Raw genomic sequence first — 17509 nt, forward strand, 5'->3', positions numbered from 1 at the left:
CAATCTACGATATATTGTACTATTGCTATACAAATCTTGGGGCAAACATTTATATTAAGCATCCTCAATTTTTATTTTATTTTACACTGTACAAATATGCTGTTCCTTTAGTGGGAGTCGTAGTATCATCAAAGATACAAAATTTATTGTGAAAAGTGTCACGTAGTCATCACATTTCAGCTCACCAGTATTGATGGCTCCCACTCATAACGGCATTGGAGAAAAGTTGCAGAGCAATCAACGCTCTTTTGTTGAAGCTTCAAATATAATAAGTAGAAAAAAATATCAGTGCTATTTAATAACAATGACAACAGTTTTGGTCATCATAAACATCAATGCTCAAAATTGTTGATCAGAGTAAATTTTAAAACCGTTGCCTATCGTATAACAATGCCTGAGTTTTTTTTTTCTTTTTTTGCTAGTGTTGCCTAGATGTTAAAAATCGTTGTCTGGTAATACGCACCACCTCAGACTAACAAAAATTGTTGTCAAAAGAAAAGATTACATTTATTTTATTATATGCAACGGTTCTGAGTGTTGACTTATGTAAAAATAATAATATTCTTTTTTGGTGTTAGGTCTTGGTTCACTTTGACCTTAAAGAAGCTTCGCCACTTACAGTAGTGATAAAGATAACAAAGCAAAAACAATAAGATCATACACTCTTTCTTATCATCATTTCAATTTTCACATGTGAGTGTCTATGACTCTGAAGCCACTTATATATTTATGTTAAATATTATATCTTATATATATAGGAGCATGATTCTTTGTATACAAAAAAAATATAGGAGCATGATTCGCTACGCTTCACCGAGAGCATAACTCAAGAGAACAACTCAACCAAACTCTTCCCATTACGCACAGTTAAAAAAACCTTGACAATGTGAGACGATATCTTCAAGATTCACCTTCAAACCAAGTGTGGGTCCTAAATTCAATTCTCACATTATCATCATTAACGTAGCTATGATGCGGAGCACATATGCCAACATTGTTTTAGAACGAGTAGATTGTGAAAATCCTGACCTCCCTTTGATTTACTAACTGATAGCTTTGTCCCACGAAAATAAATCAACAAAATGATTGCCATTTTTACTTGAACCCTACCAAAAAAGTTCACAAGTCTCTAGATCACATCCCTAAAGAGGTAAGAATGAAAAATACGCTCATAAAATAGGTTATTAAAGTACAAGCTTGATCATCATTAGTTACCAGTTTGTGAAAAAGAAAACTCACTCCAAGAGTTAATATTCTTCCAAACACAATCCTTTATAAAATTGTTTTAAGACTTTTTGCTTATGTCCACCATAGATGGAAGTGTCAAGTACTACTTCCCTATTCCTAAGCAAGCATTGACACCCAAGGTGGCAGTGACACTAGGGGAGGCCATCATATCTAGTCTGCGGACACATTTTTATTAAAGAAAACTTCTGATTTCTGAAAATTAAGAACTTGACCAGTAGTGGCTTCTTCATAATGCCCTAGGATATATGCTTCATTGTTCTTACTTCTTCATCGATGGTCCTATAAAATAAAAATCATCGATTAGTAAAATGTGAGTTATAATTGGTTCACCTACGCAAATTTTGACACCGTGTATGCCAAAATACTATACCAATTTAGTAGTAACATCTATTGATCTATGATATACTTTTACATACATGTCTCTCTACTTTACCACAAAGAAATTGGACATTATGAAATTCTTTTGCTGTATTTTAATTAAGATGATAATCGCTAAACAATAAAATATATACTACTACCTTAAAAATACACACACACACACACACACACTACTAGTATGTGTTACTCTCGAAAACTGTAATGCTACAAAGAAAAAGCCAATACATGAAGCCAAACGTCTCACCCGTTTTGGACTAACCTCGTCTCCAATAATTTGTTGATTTAAGCTAGTAACGTCCAAGGATCAAGGTTCTTGTCATGCTGTTTACTACTTTTTATATTATAATTTGTTTCATTTCATTCACGTTTTTATATAACTATAAGTAATTATTTTTCAAGTAACTATTAATGTTATTATGATCATAGTTAATCTATTTTTAGAATGTAAATTTTTCCGGTTTGTGTAAGGATTCAACTCTTATTTCTTAAGAAGCTTAGTTTGTGAACACATTTGAGTTGGTCCGGTGATGTTGACTTAAGATCTTAAAGTGTGCTTCTTTAAATGTTTCAGCTTTAATTATTTTCGGTGTCAATTTCAATAGACTAGTTTGTATTCTTAAAAAAAAAAAAAAAAAAAAACTTAGTTTGTGAGAATATCTTCAGTGGATAATAAGTACTTTTGTCATGAACCTTAATGTTGTTATTATCATAGTTAATCTATATTTAGAATGTAAGAAATTGAGTTCACCAATGTGAGATCATCGTCAATGAATAATATATAAGTGCTCCCAACATGTACATTCAGCATTTTTCAGATCTTAAGGTTCTCGAAATCCAATTTACTTAAAATCTGCTTTATATTTATTATATAAAAAGGTAATTCTATCTTTACTTGTCATAATCATAAAAGAAAAAGGGTAATTCTCACGGATAACTTGACTCCACAGTTTGTCGTGTTCTTTCCAAGTTTCTTATATATTTGCGTGCTAAGTGCTAACGATATATAATAGTCTTGAATGACATATGATATACATGCATAATTTATGTGATGAAAAGTTGGAAGTTATAATCATTGTAGTTTGAATCCCAAAATCGATTGTTACATTAAAATACAATGGCCAATGGCACTACAAATCGTGTTCAATTATATATACACATACAATTATATCTTCTTTTTTTGTCAAATTAAAGGAGATATTACTTCATAGTGAGGTCTCTTCTCTCTTTCTCATAGTGAGTGTGAGATCATTTTGCACTAACTATTTAGTTGCTTTCAATAATTCTCATAGAAAAACAATGTCTAGGGGTCAGCTAATTTATACTATCTTTATATTACTTTTTCTTTGGTTAGATGATATTGTCGCCTTCTTTGGGCACCTACATGTGTGTCTATACAGAATGAGAATAACTAATTTTCTAATGATTAATCATGATGCAAAAAGTGATGCTTAACTAATTTGAATATGTTCGAGATGATCCTTCTGGGTATCAATATTAACACAACATATTTGATAGATTAATGTATAAGCAAATCGGTAAAGGCATGATTACTACATGATGCATTTATTCTCATATGTATATCTTTCCAACCAAAACAATTTAAAAAAAGTAAAAGAAAAAAGAGGGGTGCTTCTCATGCGTATAGCTTTATTGGAAAAAGATAACATACTATATTTATCCCACCCTAAATATTTGACACTTTTTCAATTAAAATTCAAATTTTGATTGGTCAAGTTTTAAGAGTCTACCTCTTATTGTTTGATCAATGCATACACCTTTTCGTCATTATAATAAACAAAAGTTAACATTTTAGATTCATTCAATAAATGATGTATGTGATTATTAATATAGACCACACACATCATTTATTGATTGAATCTAAAATGTTAAATTTTGCTTATAATAGTGACTAGAGGGTATACTCATTTATCAAAAGGATTCTATATTATTTGACACATTTTTTTAAAAATCTATTTTCACGTCTAATAGTTACATTAATTCAAACTTCTATTGTGTTTACAAAGTTTTTTTTTTTTTGAGAACGTGTTTATAAAGTATTATCTATGGGTCTATTTGGTAAGTGGAGTTTTTGAGCATTTTTTCTAATAAGGTTGTATAACAAATATATATCTGCTTGATTATAATTTTTCCCACAAACTTATAACTTATTTCTAATCAACACCAACATATAAAGCGAATATACTCTTATTTTGGGTTGGACTTTTTCTTTCATTTTTACCCCACATTTAAACTATTTTATCATTTTAATAAAATCATTCAAATTATCAATTAAAAAATTAAATAAATCTCATTAAAATATGAACAATCCATAACAATAAGATTAACAACCCACAAAAAACACAATAATAGAACAATAGTATACACTATAAAATAACGTATTTGATCTTATATAAATAAATAATGGTAATTTGGTAGAACATGTTTTCTTATAATATTACTCTTAATTGGATTATTTTTTACCGTTTTATTGTTCATTGCCAATAAAAACATAAAACGGACACGTTAATGCCCGTCTTGACGCTAGCATAGTTATAGTGTTTTTGATAAGCTGACTTATAACATACACCCTCTGATTATTATAAGAAAAAAACACTCTTAAATTCATTAATTAAACAATTGGTGCATTTAGTTTATATTATGATTAGAGGTTCTATTTATAATTTATAATTTTTTTATCTCAATTTTACATTTGTTATCTTAATTAAAGAAATATTTATTAAAATTTGTATATGTCATTTCGTATCTATTTAGCCACTATCAATAATTTTTTGGCTTAATAGCACTTTTGGCCCCCTATGTTTGCCAAAATTGCGATTAAGGCCCCCTATCTTTGAAAACTACAAAACCGCCCTTTATGTTTCGTTTTCGTTGCAGTTTTGGCCCCCATGGTCATTTTTGACTGGTCCACGCTGACATGGCACTGACATTACTTATGTGAGGTGCCACGTGGCATTTTTTATTATTATTTTTTTTTTATTCTTTTTCGTTTTTTTTCCATTTTTTTATGAAAAAATAAAAATAAAAAAACAGAAAAGGACAGGGTCACGTGAGGCATTCAGATGAAAGTTAGCACTTGGAAATTTTGGCCCCCTATCTTTCATTTTCTCACCAATCTTCTCCACAATCTATCTTCTCCCCAGCAATACGATTGATGCAAAAAATCAGAGACTGTGACTTCGTTTTACGGTTTGAGCTGCTATTTTCGGTTCCATTGTTCGATTGTAGGAGTATTCTGCATCTAGGGATCTAGGGTTTGTGTGACTGTTTTCGGAGAAGATGAAGTGGGTGGATAAAGGCGTGAATGGAAAGAACACTGGGGAAAACTCTGCACGTCGACAAGATAAGGAGACTCCTGACAAGAATGGCTCAAAGTAAGATTCGTTTTTGTCTTGGCTTTTGTCTTTGCTTGAATCTAGGGTTGTCTTTTTGTGTCTTTTTTGTTTGGTGTGTGATGTCTGTTTTCTGTTGCATATAATACTGCAAGTAGGGTACTTTGTTTGTTGTGTCATGTCTTTTTTGGCTTGATTTGTATAAAATAGTTTAACTTTGAATAGGATCTGTATGTTGCATATAATAGTGTAAGTAGATTGCTTTGTTTGTTGTGTCATGTCTTCATTGGTTGATTTGTACATATACTGTAAACATACTTTGTACAAATACTGTCAACATACTTTGTACAAATACTGTCAACATACTTTGTACATATACATTGTATGAATACTCTTGTACACATATGGTTGGTGAGGGTATTGAATACAATAATAAAGTCATTGAAGGACCTTTTTTAACTTAGCTACTATTATATTGCTTGTAGGGCTAATGAGAACCAGTCACTAAAGATAAGGTTTAGATACAATGGTTACTTTAGTGGGGATCCTAACTTTGAGTACAAAAGGGGTGATACTTATGACTATGGGGGCACGTGGGACTTAACTGCAGTTAACCTAATTAATTTAGACAAGCTGGTGAGAGAGATAGGTGTAAAGGGGGACTATACTGTCTGGTATCCTGTGGCTGGAGGAGAACTGAAAGATGGTCTTAGATGTATCAAAACTGGTGGGGATGTTGACAGGTTTTTAAATGACTATAAGGCTGAGGAGAGTGTAACTTTTTACTTGGAGCATCTTGATATAGAAGAACTTGATTCAAGATATGCGGATGAGGAGCATTCATATTCCCCTTTTGAATCTGATAGTGAATCAGATCCTGAGTTTGTAGCTGCTGAGGCTGAGGGTGATGAGTCTGAAAGAGATAGTGATGATGGGGTGTCTCTGGTTGACAGTGACTATGAGGAGGGCTTTGACTGGACAGATGTGCTGCCTGACCAAGTGATAAATCCTGAACATGTGGTTAATAATGTTCTAAGTTTGGTGGCTTTTGATAGTTCAAACAATCCTCTTGCAACAAGGCTTGAAGATTTTGATGATGAAAATGGAGATTCAGATGATTTATCTAGCATATGCTCTTCAGATGAGGATACTGGCCGTGGTAAGCAAAAATTACATAGGTTCAAATTAGGTGATGAAATTACTTTTGTGAAGGGACAAGTATTCTCTAGTGTTGAACTAATTAGGACATCTGTGAGAGAGTTTGCATTGCAAGTGAAAAAAAATGTTTACATTAAGAAAAATGAGAGTAAGAGGATTGTGGCCAAGTGTGATGACAATTGTCCATTCTACATGAGATTTAGCAAAGCTGCAGGGAAAACATACTTTGTTTTGGTTACTTACCACCCTGATCATAAGTGTCACTACAGTGGGAGAAGAAGATTGATTAGAACAAAATTGTTGGCTCAGAAGTTGGTACCACTCCTGAAACACACACCTCATCTGAGGATAAAGGCATTGAGGGATTATTGCAAAGAAAGGTGGGGAGTGATGTTAAGTACCTATCAGTTATGTAGGGCTAAGAAGAGGTCTTTGGAGTTTATACATGGTGCCATAAATGAGCAATATGCGCATCTGAGAAACTATGCTGAGGAGTTGATGAGGAGCAATCCTGGTAGCACTGTTTTGATTAAGTGTGCAGATAGTGATGCAGGTCCAATTTTTAAAAGAATTTATGTGTGTTTCTATGCATGCAAGAGGGCTTTTGCAACTACTTGTAGACCATTAATTGGTCTGGATGGGTGTTTTCTGAAAGGAAGAGATGGAGGACACTTATTAGCAGCAATTGGGAAAGATGGCAACAATCAAATGTTACCAATTGCATTTGCAGTAGTGGAAGCTGAAACAAAGGAAGTTTGGGATTGGTTTCTTGAACTGTTATTGGGTGACTTGAATGGGATTGCTAACAAAAAATGGTCTTTCATATCAGACCAGCAAAAGGTATGCAATTGTTATTAGATAATAGTTGTTATTTATAAATGTCTTATTGTTTAATTATGTTTTAATGATGTGTTATTTTCTGAAGGGACTGGTGAACACAATTGCATCAATTCCTGATACTCATGAGCACAGATTATGTGTAAAGCACCTATATGGGAACTTTAAGAAGAGACATGCAGGGGAGCATTTGAAGGAAGCAATGTGGAAGGCAGCTAGATGTACTACAATGCCTGAATTTAACAAGGCAATGGATGATTTGAAGAAAATGGATGAAGCTGCTTGGAAGGAGATGAGTGAGCATGCACCAGGTACTTGGTCAAGGGCTGGGTTCAGCACATACACTTGTTGTGATCTACAAGTAAACAACATGTGTGAGGCATTTAATAGTGCAATTGTTGATTTAAGAGAGCAAGCTGTTATATCCCTTGTTGATGGGCTAAAAATTTACATCACAAATAGGATAGTAAGACTTAGAGATAATATGCTGAGGTATAATGGTGAAATTTGTCCCATGATTAACAAGCTGTTGGATAAGAGTAAGAAAGAAGCTGAGGGCTGGTCTCCAACTTGGAGTGGAGATAGGGGGTATGCTAGATTTACAGCTTACAATGGCACTGACTCATATGCTGTGAATCTTGGAGAAAATTCATGTGCTTGCAGGAGATGGGATTTAACTGGCATACCATGTCCTCATGCAATTGCTTGCATCTGGTATAACCATAAAAATCCAGATGACTATGTGGCTCATTGGTACAGGTTAGTAAACTTACTGTCTAAGCATTTATGTTTTGTTTAGTTTACTTCATAAAACACATTACAAACATCTTACAACTCATGTTGAAAATATATAGGAAATCAACTTTTTTGGACACCTATGACAACCTCATACTACCATCCAATGGACCAAAATTATGGCCTCAAGTTGACCTTCCACCTATCTTGCCACCATATGTTAGAAGGGCACCAGGTAGGCCCAAAAAACTAAGAAAGAAAGGTAATGATGAGAAGGTCAAAAACTCTCAAGCTGGTGCAAGTGGTAGTAACTCTGCCCCCAAAAGAAACCAAAACACTATCAAGTGTGGAAGGTGTCATCAGCTTGGTCATAATGCTAGAACATGCTATGGCAAACAAGCTGGTGACATGATGATTGCAGCAGGGGGAATCAGGTACAATACAAACTGTAATGTGTTATATTTTTTTTGTTTATAAGTTAATATGAATTTAACTTGCCTTCTGCCTATGTCAGACCAATACAACTGTTCAGCAACCTGATGCTCCACCTGCAACCAAGAAGAAAGGGCCAACCAAGAAGAAAGGGGCTGCAAGCACCACTGGAGCAAGGGCTGCAAGCACTACTGGACCACCAGCAGGGGCTGCAAGCACTACTGGACCACCAGCTGCAAGCACCACTGGAGCAGGGGCTGCAAGCACTAATGGACCACCAGCTGCAAGCAACTCTGTCTCAGCTGCAAGCAACTCTGTCCCCAGAAAGAAAATTGTGAGAACCTCTATGCTAAGCAAATTTGTGCCCATGGTGAAGCCACATATAGTGGGAGAAAACATTGTGATGGTTCCTAAGAAGTGCATGACAGTTGGTATGAAGAGAAAACCTGATGACATGGAGCCTCTTGGAACACAGCAGTCAGTCAACAAGAAGTAATGCCACCTATTTGATATGCCTGATGGAGACTTATTATATATATTTTGGGTTGTAATGCAATTTAAGTACTCTTTTGTTGGCATTTTATTTTGGGTTGTAATAGTTAAGTTTTCAAACTTGGTCATGTGTTATTTTGGAACCTTTGGAACACATTAGTTCAAGTTATGTCTTATTTCAGAACCTATTAGCATTCAAACATAAGTTGGTTGTAAATTAAGTCTTCTTTTGGATATGCTATGTTATTTTGGAACCTTTGGAACACATTACTTTTAGTGTATGTTATGTGTTATATTTTGTCCTCCATATCAAGATGTTCATCATTCTTTCATTAGCTTGTATATGTTCTTAACCAAAAACATTTTTCAATAATTTGCCAACATCATTGGTTACAAACATTTTCATTCACTAGATCAAAGGTTACAAACATACTAGATCAAAGGTTACAAACATTCAATATAATTCACCTTCTTACAACATTAAACAACTTAAAAACATAACATCAAAACAACATTCAACCTTGTTTCATAGCTAAACCTAAAGCTAAAAGGACAAAGATGAACAACATAATTCCTAGCACAGCAATGACAATTACAAATCTCTTTTCTTTCTTCTTCAATTCATCATTCTTCCTCATTAGCATTCGAATTATTTTCTTCTGCCTATCAGGTACCTCAGGATCATACCACCTAAAAAAATTGCATTTTCTTCTGACAAAGTACCTCCCACAGCCATGAAACCTCCTCCATGGATTCTCATCAGTCCAAGAAGTCACCAATGGTGAATCAACACCACAATGACAAACCAACCTACTTCTGTGCTTCAATGTTGATCCACTAACCGATGAGGATGAATATTCTACCATTTTTTGTTTCCGGTCAAAAACTCAGCTTCTTATGCAGGTATGCGACAACCAAGAACAAACAGATGAGGAAGAAGAAGAATAAAGAAGAAAACAAGGAGGACGATCGGAGAAGAAGAAGGACGAAATCGAATTCTTAGAAGAAGAAGAACAACAAGGAAATTGATTTTGCAGATTTGGGAAATTGGGGGTTTTAAAACCCTAGTTTATGACCGTTGAAGAAGGCCTCACGTGACCCTGTCCTTTTCTGTTTTTTTATTTTTATTTTTTCATAAAAAAAATGGAAAAAAAACGAAAAAGAATAAAAAAAAATAATAATAAAAAATGCCACGTGGCACCTCACATAAGTAATGTCAGTGCCATGTCAGCGTGGACCAGTCAAAAATGACCATGGGGGCCAAAACTGCAACGAAAACGAAACATAAGGGGCGGTTTTGTAGTTTTCAAAGATAGGGGGCCTTAATCGCAATTTTGGCAAACATAGGGGGCCAAAAGTGCTATTAAGCCTAATTTTTTTTACACTACTTTCCCTTTATTTTTTTATTTTTTTTTACACACTAATAATCAATCAATCCTTCATTTAAATTGAAGGGACCCACGTAATCATGAGTCGATGCATGCCCCGCTATGTAATTAATGACTGAACATTTTGTCTATTTGAGTCATGCTTACGCAATTAATGCTTTCCTACTTCGATTATTGCTTACAAAAATACATAGGCCAAAGTATTGGAATGTTATTATAAGTCTTAAATATGTAAAAAATAAAAAATAAATAAATTTTGTCAAAAAAATTAAAATAAATTAAAACAATTAAAAGAAAAACAAATTTGTCACATTTTTTTTTGAGGAAGGGATAAATTTGTCACATTATTTAGTCATTTTCTCTTTTATTTTTTTTTATTTGTCGCTGTCCGTCTAAATGTTAGAGTTGTGAGTAATTCCCATTGGAATATTTGTTTATGTAATTTGATAAATTAGATTCAGTTCGTATACACAGTTAGTGAAGAAAATTCTTTTAGTATGTTAAGAGTTTTACATTTAAATGATATGACCACAAAATGTGTCTATAAACAACTTGTAAGGTAAAGATTATCCTCTACTTATAAACACATTTCCTAATCATATCTCATCTATTATGGAACTCTTGACACATCTTATAATTACGTTCAAAATGAAACATTTGCGGTATGACTCAATAGAGCTGCATGTTGCCCACGGTGATCTCACCATATTAGAATTTATGTTGAACTAAACCCTACCCTTACAAAATCGATTTCGTAAGAATGAGATGGAGCATCTCCATTGTACCGGTAAGTGGAGATTCTCATGTTGAATGCCCCATTGGCCAAGTGTTTTCCTGGTATGATGGGGGAGAAAGCATGCATGATGGTGGGTTTGGGTTGGAAACGAAGATCATACCCTCTGTCCTACGAGGACCCCGTACCCAAACAATATATATATATATATATTACATTTATTTGTCCTTTTCACATAATATATGTATAAATTTCTTTTACATAAGATGTTTATTGTTTCACTTGACTCAATAATTTCTTACTTTTTCATCTACCGTATGGTTAAACTTTTTCCTATCAATTTCATTGAGAAAAAAAATGTTGATGAAGTCCCTGCGAATATAGGGGGATCCCAGGACGAAAATAACTAGAAAAGACTCCTTGAAGCGAGGAATAGAGATGGGAGATATTTTGGATGGTGGGGACGGAAAATGGGGGAGTAATCATCGGCCCCATTGACCTCCTTAGGTTTGACATATAAAATTTAGGGATGCTAACGAGTGCCCCTAAGATATTGTCAGGGTTTTAAATTAACTTTTTCATACTTTATTTTCTAGATCGATTTTATGGTGTGCAAGTGAGACAAGTTTTGCATCATGCACAAACTAATCTTCACCATTTGATCACTAAATTTCACCAATAAATTAAATGAGATATGTTGTGACTTATTAATTCAATGGTAAAATTACATTTATGCATGTTGCAAGATCATTTTGCATGTGCGTGTTAGTCAAAACCTAGTTTCTCTTTTATATTTTAACATTTTTCTTTTTTCCAAAAACCGAAAAAAAAGAAAACAATATTTTTTCCTTCTCATATTTTCTTACATGTATATAACATAAGTATATGATGACTCTGAACACATATTTCTAGACATAATCATAGTATTGTAACCGTTAAATATCATTTACTATATTCAAGGTGTCAACAACCCATTTAGGTTGATCTAGTGGTATTGGCTTGGGATCTGGGAGTGTGCTCCTCCTTGAGGTCTCAGGTTTAATTATCTCCGGTGCCAATTTAGATAGGCTAATTTAGCTTCTTCAAAAGAAAAATTCAAGGTGTCAACAAATTAGTTCAGTTTGCAAGGAAAAAACTTATATCTCACAAAGTTATGTATTTGAATTTCATTATAGATGTAAGGGCTTCCTTAATGTAGATGTAAGGGCTTCCTTAATGAGTAATAAAATTAATGAGTAATAAAATTATATAACTAGACAAGTGTTCTTTAAGCCTTATAACTTTTTGAGTTTTGGTAACCGGTGTCCTCATGACAATGGTTAAGGAAACTATAAATAGAAAATTTGTCTTAAAAATATAAGTTTTGACTTTTGATTAAGTAATAATTACACCACTTTTATAAAAAAAAAATTACTTATTTTGGTTGCTTAATCAATGTCATGAGAGCATTGTTTAACATTCTCTAACTTTTTTAGTTTTTGATAAATTGGTTGGCCTTATTTTTTTTTCTTCCCTTTGTCACATTACCTACCACACTTTCACTCACTTTATCCTCTTATTTTATTCGTTTTCTTCACTTCCCACACCTCAAGTACTAGATATAATGTAAGATGGCAATTTTTAACCATAAGTTAAAAAGAGATGGTTATTCTATATAATCCACTTTAAGGATGGTGTTTAAGTCAACTCCATGACAATACATATTGGATACAAAATTAAATAGAAAGATGCTTGTTTATCTTCCAAATCTATACATGTTTAACTTAATTATTACTTCACCAAGGATTAGACCCTTTTTCCTTATCTTACATCATTATTCACCAGAAAAGGAAAACAAAAAAGTTATCTTTGGGAATTTCATTGTTACCAATTTTAACCAAATCAGTGCAGCATAACTAAATGGGACAAATAGCAATAGACAAACCCTTTAATTACATACAAAATTGTATTCTTTGTGAAGAATCTGTAAAATATGCAAATGATGTGACTAAAAAATAGAACAAACTATGAATGTTACATTTTTTTTTACATAGTAAAAAACAAGCACTAGTATTTCTCCCAAAACGATGGTTCCTCAAGCCTAAATCCACTATCAACTGCACATAAATACCAAGAAGAATTTTTTGAAGAATAAGAACAAAGTCCATTGTTTCCATCATCAGGAAAAAGATCTGGCAAATCAAACAATGTTGCATCATCATTATTGGTAAATGTTGAACTTGAAGGTGAGGCATGTTCTTCTTGTCTTGGTTCAGCTACAAATGCAGTGTTTGCAGCTTTTGCAGCAGCAGCTTGAATGTCTTTTGTAGAAGTACTTATTGGCCTTGGAAGTTGTTGTGCCAATTCAGGGAAATTAAGGTATGCTGAATGACCCTTTATAGCTAAAGCAGCTACATCATGTGCTCTAGCTGCCATTTCAGCTGTAGGGTATGTTCCAAGCCATATTCTTGATTTTTTCTTTGGCTCACGAATCTCACACACAAATTTCCCCCAATTTCTCTTCCTTACTCCTCTATAAGTTGGATGTGTGCTATTATTTTCAACTTCACTTCTCTGCCTTTTCTTGCTCTCCTTTGTTTCCTTTGCATTTGAAGAGGCTTTGATGTCTTGTTTGGTGCATGTATCTGAATTTGATGAAGTACATGTTGTTGTGGAGGAGGAGAAAGAAGGTGTGCTAGAAGTGTCATCAGCATCACTTTCCATATTGATATGCTTTTCCATTGTAGACTAGAGAGTTTGATTAGGACTTGGGAGTACACAATGAGTGAAGGGTGTGCTTAAAAATAAATAGACTTGGCTTTATGGTTTCTCTTAAAAAGAAGTGCGTTATTTTTATTTGGCTTAAATATGTTTTTCGTCCCTGCAAATAGGGGTCGCTTAAAATTTCGTCCCTGCAATCGCTAATCCTTTTTTTTTGCCCCTGCAAAGTTTAATCACTTAAAATTTCGTCCCTTGACCCAGTTAATTAATGCCACGTCAAAAGTTGGTACGAAAGGACTAAAATACCCCTGAGCTTTACAGACAAATGCGAAAAGACCATTGTGTTCATCTTCTCAAGCTTCTCTGCAAAAATACCCCATGAACATGGTCCCTTCAATTTCAAGCTTCTCTGCAAAAAATTGAAACGACAACAACAACAACAATTTCATGTCATCATCAATTTCAAGCTTCATCTAGTAAAGTAATTGAAACCAAAATCAAAAATTGAAGAATTCAAATCAAGCCACTTCTGCAAAAATCAAGTTGTCATTCTCATTGTTTCTTCTACCTCTGCAAAAACCAAAATCAAACCAATCAGAACACTTAATTTAACATCAAAATTCAAATCAAACAAATCAGAACAAGCAATTCAACACAAAAAACACACCTTCACCGGAACCATTACCCATAACAGCGCCACTCTCTTCTTCTTCTCCGAGTTGAAGAATTTTCTCAGCAAAATTCAGAAGAAAGACAATAATTCTGGATTCAGAAGATGGGATGATTGGGGTTATCAATTTTGCAGCATTTTTTGTGATGTTCTTGTGTTTGAATGTATTGAATCTATGTTTTGTTTGAACCAGTTCGATTTGAGATGGAAGGAAAAATTGAATGAGGAAGAAGAATTGAGCACCGTCTGTTTGTGTTTGATGTGTTTGCAGCATTCTGGTTAGAGGAGAAGAGGAAGATGAATCATATTGTTCCGTTTCCAACCCATTTCAGTGTCGATACTATTTCCACATTTCCAACCCATTTGTTCTGTTTTCTTTTGACTCATATACCAGCTCCCGATGCTTCTCCCAAATCAGCAACGACGGCGGAATCTCGCCGGAGATTCTAATACAAGGCAGAACAAGAGCTTTAACACGTGAAGACGGAAACAGAAACCGGAAACTCGCCAGAGATATTTTTATTTTCATCTGGAACGGTGGATAGAGGTGATGATTGGTGGTGGGAGTGGTGGTGAAACGAAGTGTTGATTGGAAACAAAACCTTCCAGTTGGTGGCGGCTGTGGCGGTGAAAGGAGGGAAAGGAGAGGTGGAAGGAGGTAGAAGAGGAGAGGTGTAAGGGATGGAGGGAGACGGCGAGAAAAAAAGTGAAGGGAGGAAGAAGAGTGAGGGGTAAAATTGTCCCTTCAAGTCATTTTGTTGAGTCAGCATTGATAGAACACAATTAGCATGTGCCACGTCAGCTAATCAGTGACGTGGCAGTGATTAAGTGGGGGAGAGGGACGAAATTTTAAGTGATTAAACTTTGCAGGGGCAAAAAAAAAGGATTAGCGATTGCAGGGACGAAATTTTAAGCGACCCCTATTTGCAGGGACGAAAAACATATTTAAGCCTTTTTATTTTAATCCTGCAGTTTGGTAGGGGACCCGTGGTCTGGATTTCGGTCGAAAAATAAATAAAGTCTAGTTAAAGTTTGTTTTAGTTAGGATTTAAAACTCAAATTATCTTAATAATTTGTACTTAATTGAAGTTCATTAACTATTTGAGATTGATCTCTATAATAAAATAAATGAGATTTATGTAAAGAGAAAAGAAAAAGAAAAGATAAAAAAGTACAAAGAAAACAAAACTACTAAAAAAAGCATGGGTTGTTGCACAAGGCACATAATTGATTATTTATTTTCCATGTGGGAATTGAATAACATGATAATTTTTAATTCTACATAGATAACCATTACTTACCTTTGGTCTTTTCTATATATGTTAATAACTTTCCATTCTCTTCAATTTTTACATGTGTCTGCACAGTATATATGTTCTCTTTTCAACAACAACAACTACTCTTTCCATTCTTGTGATATGTAAGTGGTAGGACCTTCAAATTTAGTTTTTCAAAAATGATATCTAGATGAATATGCTTTATATAATGATAGACGTGTCCGGTTACAATCATGTGATTACATACAATTAGCTACAATTGAACCGTCACATAAAATCAAACGGTTCAATTTTGGTAAATTGGATTTTAATTTTAATTAAAATATGAATTATTTGATTTTGAATTAACGGTCCAAATGTGTCTAACACACTCCAAACAATCCAAATCCACAATGATATTTTTAATTTGCCTATAATATATTTGGACAATTAATTTGTGGGATGGCCAGCCAGGCCCTTAAAGAAAACAAGACCCCGTAAATTCTTTAACACTATCTCAAACTTATACTCCCTCCGTCCCAATTTATTTGACCCCTTGGCTCATTTCACACAGATTAAGAAAAATATATAAATAAAGGGGAAAGTGTTATTTAGTGTTATATTGTATTGGGAATGATGAAAGTTGTATTGAAAATTGAAATGGGTCAATTATTTTTGGACACTTTTTTCTAGAAAATGGGTCAATTATTGAGGGAGTACATAACATGGTCTTTATTTTCTCTTGGTGACGTATAGAAACTTACAAACAACTATTAGTTAACTTAGCATAATAGTATCAAATATCAATGCCTCTCTGAAAATGAAATATTTATAAATCAACTTGTTGGTATGTCCTCTTCAACTTGACCCATATGTCTTACTTAAGCTGATCTGTCCTTCTGCTAGAGATTGTTCCAATTCAATTATTGTTAAAAACTTACAAAATGTATCAATTAATTTTCTCCAGTTGTGATCACTTGTTACACAACCAATGGTATCAAGACTATTGTCTCAAAATTGCAGGTAGAACTTCTATAACCAAACAGGATATTTGAAAACCGGCTTTTGTGCAAATCAATCAACAACACCAGTTGAGGAAACCCACGTGGGTTTTGGTCACAAAGAAAAAGACAAATGACACATCACAAAGAAACATAGGACTATTCCATTTTTTCTTATAAAAATCATTTTGTTCTAATCACAGAACAGTAACATGTATTTATACATATTGCTAACTATCAATTGTTGTGTTATGTATATATTATTCCTTAAAAAAAAATATATGTTATGCACATATTTAACTGTTCATAATTTATTGACATAGCAAAGGTTGAGAACTGTGATGATAATTTCCATAAACACATGGTGCACATGCGTTGTGGGGCAGTGTTGGCTCCAACTAATGCCAGTTTTCAACTATTGTGAGCATTTGTGTCATGTTCATCCAAGAATTTTAGGATGCTGAATTGTTCTAGAGAAACAAATGACATAAGCGAAGATTTATCCCAAACATAAAATTAACAACAACAAAAAAAACTATGGTAAAAGTTTCTTTATTTTAGACAAGAACTATCCACTACTATAAACACATTCAGATCATGTTTGATCAATACAAAATTTTCAAAACACTCTTTCACACCAACGACTCAATATCTAGAGTTTGACTCAAGTGAATTGTGACCTGATAGCAGGTGGTGATCATGACCGAAGTAATATTAGAGTGTGAATGTGTGATCTAATAGTAAGTGGTCAAATAGATTTGAGATAGACTCCGATCTAATATTATAAGATGAAATCAAACATCTTCTCATCTAATATAGAACTCTTAACAAGGTAGGTGGAAGAAAAAAAATTGTGGGGTTGTACATCAAAAGAAAAAAATGGGAGAATTTTATGAAGCACCACAAGTTAAATAAAAAAAAAAACTAAGAAACGGCTTTGACAATTTTATTTTTCGGGGGTAAGTCCAACAATTGCTCATTTCATTAACAGTTTATTAAATGAGTGTAATAACCTTGTGATTCTAGACATTACTAAGACCATCCACAAATGCTTCATATATTTAGTAAAACATTAAGTATTTTGGGTTCCATGCCAAATTCATTTTAGGATAATGTTTTGTGTGATGTACT

General features: G+C 33.7%; 2 protein-coding genes and 1 pseudogene across 4 annotated transcripts; 1 reads left to right on the forward strand and 2 right to left on the reverse strand.

Moving 5' to 3' along the window:
* The first annotated feature begins 4923 nt into the window (after positions 1 to 4923).
* On the forward strand, positions 4924 to 8634 carry LOC146896269 (uncharacterized). The gene is made up of 5 exons (XM_085732995.1): positions 4924 to 5018; positions 5462 to 6974; positions 7060 to 7730; positions 7826 to 8159; positions 8221 to 8634. Exons 1-5 carry the CDS (start codon positions 4924 to 4926, stop codon positions 8632 to 8634), a joined length of 3027 nt encoding a protein of 1008 aa, XP_085589121.1.
* Positions 8635 to 9145: 511 nt separating this feature from the next.
* On the reverse strand, positions 9146 to 9496 carry LOC146896270 (uncharacterized). Its single transcript, XM_085732999.1, has one exon. It carries the CDS (start codon positions 9494 to 9496, stop codon positions 9146 to 9148), a length of 351 nt encoding a protein of 116 aa, XP_085589125.1.
* A 3170-nt stretch (positions 9497 to 12666) lies between these two features.
* On the reverse strand, positions 12667 to 14850 carry LOC146896271 (ethylene-responsive transcription factor ERF034 pseudogene; annotated as a pseudogene). 2 transcript variants are annotated; one of them, XR_015024218.1, is made up of 3 exons: positions 14119 to 14850; positions 13758 to 14021; positions 13584 to 13671 (listed from the first exon to the last, which is right to left on the reverse strand). The product of XR_015024218.1 is annotated as an ethylene-responsive transcription factor ERF034 pseudogene, transcript variant X2 (transcript). The 2 variants fall into 2 exon arrangements; XR_015024217.1 differs by having other exon boundaries at positions 12667 to 14021; positions 14119 to 14840.
* Positions 14851 to 17509: the final 2659 nt, after the last annotated feature.

This window comes from Medicago sativa, chromosome 8 (genome assembly GCF_051527215.1).
Source record: "Medicago sativa cultivar Bolivia chromosome 8, Bolivia_mono, whole genome shotgun sequence".
Taxonomy (NCBI): Eukaryota; Viridiplantae; Streptophyta; class Magnoliopsida; order Fabales; family Fabaceae; genus Medicago; species Medicago sativa.